This window comes from Rissa tridactyla, chromosome 3 (genome assembly GCF_028500815.1).
Source record: "Rissa tridactyla isolate bRisTri1 chromosome 3, bRisTri1.patW.cur.20221130, whole genome shotgun sequence".
Classification (NCBI taxonomy): domain Eukaryota; kingdom Metazoa; phylum Chordata; class Aves; order Charadriiformes; family Laridae; genus Rissa; species Rissa tridactyla.
This window is the reverse complement of record NC_071468.1, coordinates 99,488,282-99,501,927: the sequence shown is the minus strand read 5'-3', so window position 1 is coordinate 99,501,927 and position 13,646 is coordinate 99,488,282. Positions and strand designations below refer to the sequence as shown.

General features: G+C 38.2%; 1 protein-coding gene across 2 annotated transcripts in view; it reads left to right on the top strand.

Moving 5' to 3' along the window:
* LOC128907440 (E3 SUMO-protein ligase ZNF451-like) overlaps positions 1-13,646 on the top strand; it is a 53,120-nt gene that overhangs the window by 5,048 nt on the left and 34,426 nt on the right. For both annotated transcript variants that reach the window (XM_054196343.1, XM_054196342.1), the window contains exon 3: positions 12,919-13,002. In XM_054196343.1, coding sequence (XP_054052318.1) covers positions 12,919-13,002 — 84 coding nt within the window. The remainder of the gene's footprint in view (positions 1-12,918; positions 13,003-13,646) is intronic.

The window sequence follows — 13,646 nt, the reverse complement described above, 5'->3', positions numbered from 1 at the left end:
GAGAACTTTCCCTCCACGTGGTACTGGAGTATTAATTGGGAATGTTTGCTAGCAATACCTGCTAGTTCTTGCTGGAAAAAGGTTATGTTTCACCAGGCACTGCTTCTCCAATCAAGATTAAAAATATAGGAATTCCATCTGAAGCTATGGGTTGCATGCAATTCTCAGAAGGCCTCTATGGCCGTTTAAAGAGGAGAATAGTCCTAGACTCAGTTTCCCTCCCTGAGGATGATTTCTGTTCTGGACCACTGAATAAAGAGGCTTTGAACTCGCACCTTCATTTTGATATCAACATCATAGAATGGTTTCGGTTAGATGGGACCTTAAGATCATCTAGTTCCAACCGCCCTGCCATGGGCAAGGACACCTCCCACTAGAGGAGGTTGCCCAAAGTCCCATCCAGCCTGATCTTGAAAACTTCCAGGGATGGGACACCCACAGCTTCTCTGGGCTCATTTGGCAGAGAGGAGCACTGCTGGCAGGATGAGCCCAGGCTGAAGTCACTGTCTCTTTAGAAGTAGTATTTGGAGTCTTTTCTATTTAATGGCACTCAGCTGCGATGGGTCTAAACCAGTGTTGTGACATTTAACGATGGCTTTCAGTCAAGGTTTCTCATATTGTTAGAAATAAGTTCCGGTCCGAATGAAACAGGCTCAGGCAGAATCCTCTGTGAAGCACATTTTTATTCACGTTCTTGCAAGAGCGGGTGACCTAGCAAGTAGGCCCACTTTCAGTTCTTGAAACACACCTTTTTATTTCTTAATCCCGGCTGAATTTTTCCCTCCCCTGTTTCCCATCGGTTAGGTACTCCAGGGTTCACAGTCTGTCTGAGGCGCCTAAAATTCTTCCCGGATGTCTTGCCTCTGTTTACTTCTCTTTATGCTATACCTAAAGGGATTATCTGACTAGTTTATTTCTTTCCTTTTTGGTAAAAAAAAAAAATTGCTCAGTGTCACTAGCCCAGGTTAAATGTTTGACTACCCTTCTAGACACTAATGCAGTAGGAATCAGTTTGTCCTTTTGTCTGTGTGATAAGAGATGTTCTACAAGCCTTTGCTGGAGCCTCTTTGTCTTAGTCACCATTCCCATATCATGTCACCTCTGATGGAAACGGCTTTTCTCCTCTACAAAAGCAATACCTGCCTTTCTTACAATATATTGACTTAAGCAGTTGCTGATTGGATATACTTGGGATAAGTTTATACTGTTGTTGCCAATTCTTATACTTTCTCAAAATAATCTTTTGTAGCTTAGATGAGTTCTTGATGGGATCCAGGATTGTAGTTCTTACACTCTTAATTTCAGTATTTGCTTTTAATCTTCATCTAAAGGTTAAACTACCAACCAATGAAACACAAACTAGCCTAAATAAATGCTACTTTTGGGACTTGCATTATTATTCAGGAGTGCATATAGGCAGATGCTGTGATGGATTGGGATATTCCCTCCCATTTTATTTTTGTGGAAAATAAGGTGGTGTATCTTTGAGGAGTCATTTTAAAGAATTACCATGTTGCATTTGTGTTCAAATTGGAATGCAACCCAAAAAGTAGTACACAAAAATTGTGTAGTAAGAGGCACAGAATTCAGAAGGAAAAAAGAACTTTTCATGTATGCAAACAACATTTAAGCAAGTGTACTATTACTTGTGTTAAATTGAATTTACTGTTCTGGTCATTAGAACTTCCTAGGCTTCAAAACAAGTTACTCTACTTTTTGGCAGTTGATTTCCTAACTTTTAATTAGCTCCTGAACCCAGAGAGTAAGTAAACAGAAATAAGGAAAATTTCTGCATTTGAAGAAGCTACAGCTGTTAGGATCAGAATTGAACACTTCAAAACACATTATTGAACTGATTGGACAGTCAGGTGGTCTGAGTGTGTGTTTGCACTGTTACTTGCTAACACCTGTTGTTTAATAAAGATTTAATGTATTATAGGTTTATAGAGGTTTTCAGTTTCTACAAAAGCAAATCTGTCATTGAAGTTGGGTTTTTTATTTATTTTTAGATTTAATTTAGGAAACCATATTCTCTTTATTTAATTGTGAAAAGTTAAGCACTCTTTTGGGGTAATTTGAGGCCTGCGGCTTGATTTGTATGAGCTTTTGTCATCTGTCCAAGATCTCATGCCTCTTCCTCCCCACTGAGACAATGAGGAGTGTTTATGCCTGGCCAGCTGAACAGCTTTACAGCCTTGAAAGGTGGAAGAATGTAAAGAATGAGATGCAGTAAGGACAGTGGAGAGAATTGCACGCATGTTCTCTCCACTACTTCTCATGAGGCAGTAAATCTTCCTAGTCTGACCTAGTTGGTTGATTGTTAAGATCTTGAGGACACTGCCCAATATGCGGCAGAGGTGGTGGATACAGTACTGCACCTTTTCAAGAAGTCAGCCTGCTGACTATCGTAAGTCCTTCTGCCTGGAAAACTTCACTTTAAGGAATAAAGAATACCTTTAGAGTATATAACAGCTCTGTGGTATGTGCCAGTAATATTGCCAGCCAAATGGCTAATACTGCAGTTTAGTCAAAAGCCGTCATATGATGTAGATGGCATTGCATGTACAGACTTTAAAAAAAAAACCAAACAAACAAAAAAACCCCAACCACCACCTGTCCTCGCTACCAAAACACAAAAACATAAACTATCTTTTGCTTTTGTTTATTTACTTTGAGGCTAGATAACAACTTTCAGAATTCAGATGGGAAACTTTTTCTGGCATGTTAGTTAACTTTGCCTCTCACTGAAGATGCATACATGTGTGACCACGGATGTGAGTTAGAGTCACTAGGAATAATTTTGTTCAGTGTGTTTAGCCTTACTCATCCTATTTCATATTCATTATACTGATTATTTATTTGGCATGTGATAATGTAGCATGATATGGGCTTTTTTTTTTTGCCTGACATCAGATTATGTGGACATAGTGCTTCTTTTTTTGCCTTTAAAAATTGAAGACTCTTCTTGCAGTGAGTGTGGATGGAGCTCCAGATGTTATTTTGTACACCTTCTTTAAAAAACTTATGACCTATGTACACAGTTTGGGTCGCTTTTGCTTTTTCTTCTCCTTTTGCTTTTTCTTCTCCTTTTGCTTTTTCTTCTCGTTTTGCTTTTTCTTCTCGTTTTGCTTTTTCTTCTCGTTTTGCTTTTTCTTCTCGTTTTGCTTTTTCTTCTCGTTTTGCTTTTTCTTCTCGTTTTGCTTTTTCTTCTCGTTTTGCTTTTTCTTCTCGTTTTGCTTTTTCTTCTCGTTTTGCTTTTTCTTCTCGTTTTGCTTTTTCTTCTCGTTTTGCTTTTTCTTCTCGTTTTGCTTTTTCTTCTCGTTTTGCTTTTTCTTCTCGTTTTGCTTTTTCTTCTCGTTTTGCTTTTTCTTCTCGTTTTGCTTTTTCTTCTCGTTTTGCTTTTTCTTCTCGTTTTGCTTTTTCTTCTCGTTTTGCTTTTTCTTCTCGTTTTGCTTTTTCTTCTCGTTTTGCTTTTTCTTCTCGTTTTGCTTTTTCTTCTCGTTTTGCTTTTTCTTCTCGTTTTGCTTTTTCTTCTCGTTTTGCTTTTTCTTCTCGTTTTGCTTTTTCTTCTCGTTTTGCTTTTTCTTCTCGTTTTGCTTTTTCTTCTCGTTTTGCTTTTTCTTCTCGTTTTGCTTTTTCTTCTCGTTTTGCTTTTTCTTCTCGTTTTGCTTTTTCTTCTCGTTTTGCTTTTTCTTCTCGTTTTGCTTTTTCTTCTCGTTTTGCTTTTTCTTCTCGTTTTGCTTTTTCTTCTCGTTTTGCTTTTTCTTCTCGTTTTGCTTTTTCTTCTCGTTTTGCTTTTTCTTCTCGTTTTGCTTTTTCTTCTCGTTTTGCTTTTTCTTCTCGTTTTGCTTTTTCTTCTCGTTTTGCTTTTTCTTCTCGTTTTGCTTTTTCTTCTCGTTTTGCTTTTTCTTCTCGTTTTGCTTTTTCTTCTCGTTTTGCTTTTTCTTCTCGTTTTGCTTTTTCTTCTCGTTTTGCTTTTTCTTCTCGTTTTGCTTTTTCTTCTCGTTTTGCTTTTTCTTCTCGTTTTGCTTTTTCTTCTCGTTTTGCTTTTTCTTCTCGTTTTGCTTTTTCTTCTCGTTTTGCTTTTTCTTCTCGTTTTGCTTTTTCTTCTCGTTTTGCTTTTTCTTCTCGTTTTGCTTTTTCTTCTCGTTTTGCTTTTTCTTCTCGTTTTGCTTTTTCTTCTCGTTTTGCTTTTTCTTCTCGTTTTGCTTTTTCTTCTCGTTTTGCTTTTTCTTCTCGTTTTGCTTTTTCTTCTCGTTTTGCTTTTTCTTCTCGTTTTGCTTTTTCTTCTCGTTTTGCTTTTTCTTCTCGTTTTGCTTTTTCTTCTCGTTTTGCTTTTTCTTCTCGTTTTGCTTTTTCTTCTCGTTTTGCTTTTTCTTCTCGTTTTGCTTTTTCTTCTCGTTTTGCTTTTTCTTCTCGTTTTGCTTTTTCTTCTCGTTTTGCTTTTTCTTCTCGTTTTGCTTTTTCTTCTCGTTTTGCTTTTTCTTCTCGTTTTGCTTTTTCTTCTCGTTTTGCTTTTTCTTCTCGTTTTGCTTTTTCTTCTCGTTTTGCTTTTTCTTCTCGTTTTGCTTTTTCTTCTCGTTTTGCTTTTTCTTCTCGTTTTGCTTTTTCTTCTCGTTTTGCTTTTTCTTCTCGTTTTGCTTTTTCTTCTCGTTTTGCTTTTTCTTCTCGTTTTGCTTTTTCTTCTCGTTTTGCTTTTTCTTCTCGTTTTGCTTTTTCTTCTCGTTTTGCTTTTTCTTCTCGTTTTGCTTTTTCTTCTCGTTTTGCTTTTTCTTCTCGTTTTGCTTTTTCTTCTCGTTTTGCTTTTTCTTCTCGTTTTGCTTTTTCTTCTCGTTTTGCTTTTTCTTCTCGTTTTGCTTTTTCTTCTCGTTTTGCTTTTTCTTCTCGTTTTGCTTTTTCTTCTCGTTTTGCTTTTTCTTCTCGTTTTGCTTTTTCTTCTCGTTTTGCTTTTTCTTCTCGTTTTGCTTTTTCTTCTCGTTTTGCTTTTTCTTCTCGTTTTGCTTTTTCTTCTCGTTTTGCTTTTTCTTCTCGTTTTGCTTTTTCTTCTCGTTTTGCTTTTTCTTCTCGTTTTGCTTTTTCTTCTCGTTTTGCTTTTTCTTCTCGTTTTGCTTTTTCTTCTCGTTTTGCTTTTTCTTCTCGTTTTGCTTTTTCTTCTCGTTTTGCTTTTTCTTCTCGTTTTGCTTTTTCTTCTCGTCTTGCTTTTTCTTCTCGTCTTGCTTTTTCTTCTCGTCTTGCTTTTTCTTCTCGTCTTGCTTTTTCTTCTCGTCTTGCTTTTTCTTCTCGTCTTGCTTTTTCTTCTCGTCTTGCTTTTTCTTCTCGTCTTGCTTTTTCTTCTCGTCTTGCTTTTTCTTCTCGTCTTGCTTTTTCTTCTCGTCTTGCTTTTTCTTCTCGTCTTGCTTTTTCTTCTCGTCTTGCTTTTTCTTCTCGTCTTGCTTTTTCTTCTCGTCTTGCTTTTTCTTCTCGTCTTGCTTTTTCTTCTCGTCTTGCTTTTTCTTCTCGTCTTGCTTTTTCTTCTCGTCTTGCTTTTTCTTCTCGTCTTGCTTTTTCTTCTCGTCTTGCTTTTTCTTCTCGTCTTGCTTTTTCTTCTCGTCTTGCTTTTTCTTCTCGTCTTGCTTTTTCTTCTCGTCTTGCTTTTTCTTCTCGTCTTGCTTTTTCTTCTCGTCTTGCTTTTTCTTCTCGTCTTGCTTTTTCTTCTCGTCTTGCTTTTTCTTCTCGTCTTGCTTTTTCTTCTCGTCTTGCTTTTTCTTCTCGTCTTGCTTTTTCTTCTCGTCTTGCTTTTTCTTCTCGTCTTGCTTTTTCTTCTCGTCTTGCTTTTTCTTCTCGTCTTGCTTTTTCTTCTCGTCTTGCTTTTTCTTCTCGTCTTGCTTTTTCTTCTCGTCTTGCTTTTTCTTCTCGTCTTGCTTTTTCTTCTCGTCTTGCTTTTTCTTCTCGTCTTGCTTTTTCTTCTCGTCTTGCTTTTTCTTCTCGTCTTGCTTTTTCTTCTCGTCTTGCTTTTTCTTCTCGTCTTGCTTTTTCTTCTCGTCTTGCTTTTTCTTCTCGTCTTGCTTTTTCTTCTCGTCTTGCTTTTTCTTCTCGTCTTGCTTTTTCTTCTCGTCTTGCTTTTTCTTCTCGTCTTGCTTTTTCTTCTCGTCTTGCTTTTTCTTCTCGTCTTGCTTTTTCTTCTCGTCTTGCTTTTTCTTCTCGTCTTGCTTTTTCTTCTCGTCTTGCTTTTTCTTCTCGTCTTGCTTTTTCTTCTCGTCTTGCTTTTTCTTCTCGTCTTGCTTTTTCTTCTCGTCTTGCTTTTTCTTCTCGTCTTGCTTTTTCTTCTCGTCTTGCTTTTTCTTCTCGTCTTGCTTTTTCTTCTCGTCTTGCTTTTTCTTCTCGTCTTGCTTTTTCTTCTCGTCTTGCTTTTTCTTCTCGTCTTGCTTTTTCTTCTCGTCTTGCTTTTTCTTCTCGTCTTGCTTTTTCTTCTCGTCTTGCTTTTTCTTCTCGTCTTGCTTTTTCTTCTCGTCTTGCTTTTTCTTCTCGTCTTGCTTTTTCTTCTCGTCTTGCTTTTTCTTCTCGTCTTGCTTTTTCTTCTCGTCTTGCTTTTTCTTCTCGTCTTGCTTTTTCTTCTCGTCTTGCTTTTTCTTCTCGTCTTGCTTTTTCTTCTCGTCTTGCTTTTTCTTCTCGTCTTGCTTTTTCTTCTCGTCTTGCTTTTTCTTCTCGTCTTGCTTTTTCTTCTCGTCTTGCTTTTTCTTCTCGTCTTGCTTTTTCTTCTCGTCTTGCTTTTTCTTCTCGTCTTGCTTTTTCTTCTCGTCTTGCTTTTTCTTCTCGTCTTGCTTTTTCTTCTCGTCTTGCTTTTTCTTCTCGTCTTGCTTTTTCTTCTCGTCTTGCTTTTTCTTCTCGTCTTGCTTTTTCTTCTCGTCTTGCTTTTTCTTCTCGTCTTGCTTTTTCTTCTCGTCTTGCTTTTTCTTCTCGTCTTGCTTTTTCTTCTCGTCTTGCTTTTTCTTCTCGTCTTGCTTTTTCTTCTCGTCTTGCTTTTTCTTCTCGTCTTGCTTTTTCTTCTCGTCTTGCTTTTTCTTCTCGTCTTGCTTTTTCTTCTCGTCTTGCTTTTTCTTCTCGTCTTGCTTTTTCTTCTCGTCTTGCTTTTTCTTCTCGTCTTGCTTTTTCTTCTCGTCTTGCTTTTTCTTCTCGTCTTGCTTTTTCTTCTCGTCTTGCTTTTTCTTCTCGTCTTGCTTTTTCTTCTCGTCTTGCTTTTTCTTCTCGTCTTGCTTTTTCTTCTCGTCTTGCTTTTTCTTCTCGTCTTGCTTTTTCTTCTCGTCTTGCTTTTTCTTCTCGTCTTGCTTTTTCTTCTCGTCTTGCTTTTTCTTCTCGTCTTGCTTTTTCTTCTCGTCTTGCTTTTTCTTCTCGTCTTGCTTTTTCTTCTCGTCTTGCTTTTTCTTCTCGTCTTGCTTTTTCTTCTCGTCTTGCTTTTTCTTCTCGTCTTGCTTTTTCTTCTCGTCTTGCTTTTTCTTCTCGTCTTGCTTTTTCTTCTCGTCTTGCTTTTTCTTCTCGTCTTGCTTTTTCTTCTCGTCTTGCTTTTTCTTCTCGTCTTGCTTTTTCTTCTCGTCTTGCTTTTTCTTCTCGTCTTGCTTTTTCTTCTCGTCTTGCTTTTTCTTCTCGTCTTGCTTTTTCTTCTCGTCTTGCTTTTTCTTCTCGTCTTGCTTTTTCTTCTCGTCTTGCTTTTTCTTCTCGTCTTGCTTTTTCTTCTCGTCTTGCTTTTTCTTCTCGTCTTGCTTTTTCTTCTCGTCTTGCTTTTTCTTCTCGTCTTGCTTTTTCTTCTCGTCTTGCTTTTTCTTCTCGTCTTGCTTTTTCTTCTCGTCTTGCTTTTTCTTCTCGTCTTGCTTTTTCTTCTCGTCTTGCTTTTTCTTCTCGTCTTGCTTTTTCTTCTCGTCTTGCTTTTTCTTCTCGTCTTGCTTTTTCTTCTCGTCTTGCTTTTTCTTCTCGTCTTGCTTTTTCTTCTCGTCTTGCTTTTTCTTCTCGTCTTGCTTTTTCTTCTCGTCTTGCTTTTTCTTCTCGTCTTGCTTTTTCTTCTCGTCTTGCTTTTTCTTCTCGTCTTGCTTTTTCTTCTCGTCTTGCTTTTTCTTCTCGTCTTGCTTTTTCTTCTCGTCTTGCTTTTTCTTCTCGTCTTGCTTTTTCTTCTCGTCTTGCTTTTTCTTCTCGTCTTGCTTTTTCTTCTCGTCTTGCTTTTTCTTCTCGTCTTGCTTTTTCTTCTCGTCTTGCTTTTTCTTCTCGTCTTGCTTTTTCTTCTCGTCTTGCTTTTTCTTCTCGTCTTGCTTTTTCTTCTCGTCTTGCTTTTTCTTCTCGTCTTGCTTTTTCTTCTCGTCTTGCTTTTTCTTCTCGTCTTGCTTTTTCTTCTCGTCTTGCTTTTTCTTCTCGTCTTGCTTTTTCTTCTCGTCTTGCTTTTTCTTCTCGTCTTGCTTTTTCTTCTCGTCTTGCTTTTTCTTCTCGTCTTGCTTTTTCTTCTCGTCTTGCTTTTTCTTCTCGTCTTGCTTTTTCTTCTCGTCTTGCTTTTTCTTCTCGTCTTGCTTTTTCTTCTCGTCTTGCTTTTTCTTCTCGTCTTGCTTTTTCTTCTCGTCTTGCTTTTTCTTCTCGTCTTGCTTTTTCTTCTCGTCTTGCTTTTTCTTCTCGTCTTGCTTTTTCTTCTCGTCTTGCTTTTTCTTCTCGTCTTGCTTTTTCTTCTCGTCTTGCTTTTTCTTCTCGTCTTGCTTTTTCTTCTCGTCTTGCTTTTTCTTCTCGTCTTGCTTTTTCTTCTCGTCTTGCTTTTTCTTCTCGTCTTGCTTTTTCTTCTCGTCTTGCTTTTTCTTCTCGTCTTGCTTTTTCTTCTCGTCTTGCTTTTTCTTCTCGTCTTGCTTTTTCTTCTCGTCTTGCTTTTTCTTCTCGTCTTGCTTTTTCTTCTCGTCTTGCTTTTTCTTCTCGTCTTGCTTTTTCTTCTCGTCTTGCTTTTTCTTCTCGTCTTGCTTTTTCTTCTCGTCTTGCTTTTTCTTCTCGTCTTGCTTTTTCTTCTCGTCTTGCTTTTTCTTCTCGTCTTGCTTTTTCTTCTCGTCTTGCTTTTTCTTCTCGTCTTGCTTTTTCTTCTCGTCTTGCTTTTTCTTCTCGTCTTGCTTTTTCTTCTCGTCTTGCTTTTTCTTCTCGTCTTGCTTTTTCTTCTCGTCTTGCTTTTTCTTCTCGTCTTGCTTTTTCTTCTCGTCTTGCTTTTTCTTCTCGTCTTGCTTTTTCTTCTCGTCTTGCTTTTTCTTCTCGTCTTGCTTTTTCTTCTCGTCTTGCTTTTTCTTCTCGTCTTGCTTTTTCTTCTCGTCTTGCTTTTTCTTCTCGTCTTGCTTTTTCTTCTCGTCTTGCTTTTTCTTCTCGTCTTGCTTTTTCTTCTCGTCTTGCTTTTTCTTCTCGTCTTGCTTTTTCTTCTCGTCTTGCTTTTTCTTCTCGTCTTGCTTTTTCTTCTCGTCTTGCTTTTTCTTCTCGTCTTGCTTTTTCTTCTCGTCTTGCTTTTTCTTCTCGTCTTGCTTTTTCTTCTCGTCTTGCTTTTTCTTCTCGTCTTGCTTTTTCTTCTCGTCTTGCTTTTTCTTCTCGTCTTGCTTTTTCTTCTCGTCTTGCTTTTTCTTCTCGTCTTGCTTTTTCTTCTCGTCTTGCTTTTTCTTCTCGTCTTGCTTTTTCTTCTCGTCTTGCTTTTTCTTCTCGTCTTGCTTTTTCTTCTCGTCTTGCTTTTTCTTCTCGTCTTGCTTTTTCTTCTCGTCTTGCTTTTTCTTCTCGTCTTGCTTTTTCTTCTCGTCTTGCTTTTTCTTCTCGTCTTGCTTTTTCTTCTCGTCTTGCTTTTTCTTCTCGTCTTGCTTTTTCTTCTCGTCTTGCTTTTTCTTCTCGTCTTGCTTTTTCTTCTCGTCTTGCTTTTTCTTCTCGTCTTGCTTTTTCTTCTCGTCTTGCTTTTTCTTCTCGTCTTGCTTTTTCTTCTCGTCTTGCTTTTTCTTCTCGTCTTGCTTTTTCTTCTCGTCTTGCTTTTTCTTCTCGTCTTGCTTTTTCTTCTCGTCTTGCTTTTTCTTCTCGTCTTGCTTTTTCTTCTCGTCTTGCTTTTTCTTCTCGTCTTGCTTTTTCTTCTCGTCTTGCTTTTTCTTCTCGTCTTGCTTTTTCTTCTCGTCTTGCTTTTTCTTCTCGTCTTGCTTTTTCTTCTCGTCTTGCTTTTTCTTCTCGTCTTGCTTTTTCTTCTCGTCTTGCTTTTTCTTCTCGTCTTGCTTTTTCTTCTCGTCTTGCTTTTTCTTCTCGTCTTGCTTTTTCTTCTCGTCTTGCTTTTTCTTCTCGTCTTGCTTTTTCTTCTCGTCTTGCTTTTTCTTCTCGTCTTGCTTTTTCTTCTCGTCTTGCTTTTTCTTCTCGTCTTGCTTTTTCTTCTCGTCTTGCTTTTTCTTCTCGTCTTGCTTTTTCTTCTCGTCTTGCTTTTTCTTCTCGTCTTGCTTTTTCTTCTCGTCTTGCTTTTTCTTCTCGTCTTGCTTTTTCTTCTCGTCTTGCTTTTTCTTCTCGTCTTGCTTTTTCTTCTCGTCTTGCTTTTTCTTCTCGTCTTGCTTTTTCTTCTCGTCTTGCTTTTTCTTCTCGTCTTGCTTTTTCTTCTCGTCTTGCTTTTTCTTCTCGTCTTGCTTTTTCTTCTCGTCTTGCTTTTTCTTCTCGTCTTGCTTTTTCTTCTCGTCTTGCTTTTTCTTCTCGTCTTGCTTTTTCTTCTCGTCTTGCTTTTTCTTCTCGTCTTGCTTTTTCTTCTCGTCTTGCTTTTTCTTCTCGTCTTGCTTTTTCTTCTCGTCTTGCTTTTTCTTCTCGTCTTGCTTTTTCTTCTCGTCTTGCTTTTTCTTCTCGTCTTGCTTTTTCTTCTCGTCTTGCTTTTTCTTCTCGTCTTGCTTTTTCTTCTCGTCTTGCTTTTTCTTCTCGTCTTGCTTTTTCTTCTCGTCTTGCTTTTTCTTCTCGTCTTGCTTTTTCTTCTCGTCTTGCTTTTTCTTCTCGTCTTGCTTTTTCTTCTCGTCTTGCTTTTTCTTCTCGTCTTGCTTTTTCTTCTCGTCTTGCTTTTTCTTCTCGTCTTGCTTTTTCTTCTCGTCTTGCTTTTTCTTCTCGTCTTGCTTTTTCTTCTCGTCTTGCTTTTTCTTCTCGTCTTGCTTTTTCTTCTCGTCTTGCTTTTTCTTCTCGTCTTGCTTTTTCTTCTCGTCTTGCTTTTTCTTCTCGTCTTGCTTTTTCTTCTCGTCTTGCTTTTTCTTCTCGTCTTGCTTTTTCTTCTCGTCTTGCTTTTTCTTCTCGTCTTGCTTTTTCTTCTCGTCTTGCTTTTTCTTCTCGTCTTGCTTTTTCTTCTCGTCTTGCTTTTTCTTCTCGTCTTGCTTTTTCTTCTCGTCTTGCTTTTTCTTCTCGTCTTGCTTTTTCTTCTCGTCTTGCTTTTTCTTCTCGTCTTGCTTTTTCTTCTCGTCTTGCTTTTTCTTCTCGTCTTGCTTTTTCTTCTCGTCTTGCTTTTTCTTCTCGTCTTGCTTTTTCTTCTCGTCTTGCTTTCTCTTCTCGTCTTGCTTTCTCTTCTCGTCTTGCTTTCTCTTCTCGTCTTGCTTTCTCTTCTCGTCTTGCTTTCTCTTCTCGTCTTGCTTTCTCTTCTCGTCTTGCTTTCTCTTCTCGTCTTGCTTTCTCTTCTCGTCTTGCTTTCTCTTCTCGTCTTGCTTTCTCGTGTTTACATCAACATTCTGCTGTCTGACAGAAGCTTGTAGTAGAAATGTTAGAATTGGCATGAATGGAGAGTGAATGGGAACATACACCAATGTGTGTGTAAGCACCACACGTAATGAATAAAAGGAGGCATATGAAGGCATGTAAATCAGCTGGTGTTGATACTACCTAGACTAGCAGGTCACTGATGTCACAGACCATTTACATGAAGTTTCTGAAGATGCTCTGATCCGGGACGGCATTCACACAAATTAAAACCAAGGCTTAAACCATCAAGATGACTACACAAGACAAAGAACAGGGCTAGAGCCTTAAGACATCATTAGAAGGAGACAAAACCAATAACATCTAGTGACTCTCAGAGGAGGGAGCAGCATGGAGAGAGACAAAGCACGTGGCTGCCAAGCTAGGAATAATAGAGAGGACCTAAGTGCTTGTTGATAGCCATGGTCCTTTGTCCTCCGTATTGCTGCACGGAGTCCTGACCAGGCTTCCTGGATGCACTTCTTTGCAGCTGAATGCTGGACAGACTATTTGGGCATGTGTCTCTGTGCTTTTGAGTATGTGGTATGAATGGGTGAAGTGTGTTTTCTTTTAAAATAAAATGGCCTCCTCCTCATTGTGATTCCAATACAAAGACCTTTGTAACCTGCTGATGGAATATCTCCTCAGAAAGGAGTAGCCTTCAGGGTTTAAATGTGTATGAAACTGTTTCCCACTTTCTTAATGTTTGAAATGCCCAAGTTTAATTTCTTTTGGAGTTGGAATTTAATTTATGTCTTTTAACCAAATCGACCCCCCAAAAAACAATGAAAAACCATGTAGCATTGCTCAATGAAATCGAAGATTGTTCCTCTCTTGGTAGCAGCCTGCTACCCTATTACTAGTCAATTAATGGTGCAAGTGAGGTATCGTTAAAAATGTAGATCTAAGTTGATTGAGAAGGTGAAGAATATAAAGTGATTAAGCATCTGAAGACTGTTAATTTGATTTTTTTTCTAGTTGATATCTAGGTGTTGATATTTTAGTTATTTGTGAATACTTATTTATTTGCATGTTTTAGCAATTTTGTGGATTAGTCTGTTAAGTGCAAAAGTTACCATGCAGGAATTTCCTTACTGCACCCTCTTGAAACCTTGGTGAAATTCTCCAGGTATAGCTAATGCTGACAATGTGCTGTAACGCATGCAACATTTTATCTTTGAGGAAGACAATTTAATGCTTTTGTGTGTGTGTTTAACACTTTTTCAGGAAGGACCTTTAAGACCTGTACTTGAATGCATTGATCTTGTCAGTAGTGAGGATGAAGAACCTAACAGCAGTTCTTACATTCATGTGAGTTATGTTAAAACGTATTTTGGGACTTCTTGGTTGAATGAATGAATTAATCTCCTGTACTCCATATATTTGCTTCCTATACTCCATATGTATGTTACTCTTCACAAAAAACTTGTTAGATGTATTTTTAACAAGTAATAAGTAAATAAACCAATATTAAAGTCTTTTGAGTTTTACCTACTGTTGAGTGGAAGGCAAGAGTGCCAACAATTCGTTTTTTCCAGAGACATTTTTTGCCTTCTTGAAATGGACTTGGAACCTTTATTTGACTTTTGGTGTTTTTAACAAGTGTGTTGAAGAAAAATACCGCTTTACAAGTGACCTCAGAAGTCTGTGTCCAGTCTCTAGCCTGCAAATGTATCTGTCCTACTCCCAGGCCTTTTCCGTCTAAAATAACATTTAAGCAGCAGGTTGGAGGACCTTATTCTGATGACAGCCTGGTCTTAACTCAGCCTTATTCTTCATAATCCCTCCTAAGAATTTCTGAGTCAGAAGCAGGCTGGTCAGTTCATGTATCCCCCAGGCTTATTGTGCCTACTCTGTGGGGCCTTTGAGAGGGACAGTGACTGAAAGTGACTCTAGCAGAGTTGTTTTTGGCAGCAGTGGCCATCTCTTGACTTCTGTTTTCCAGTGTTGCGGTA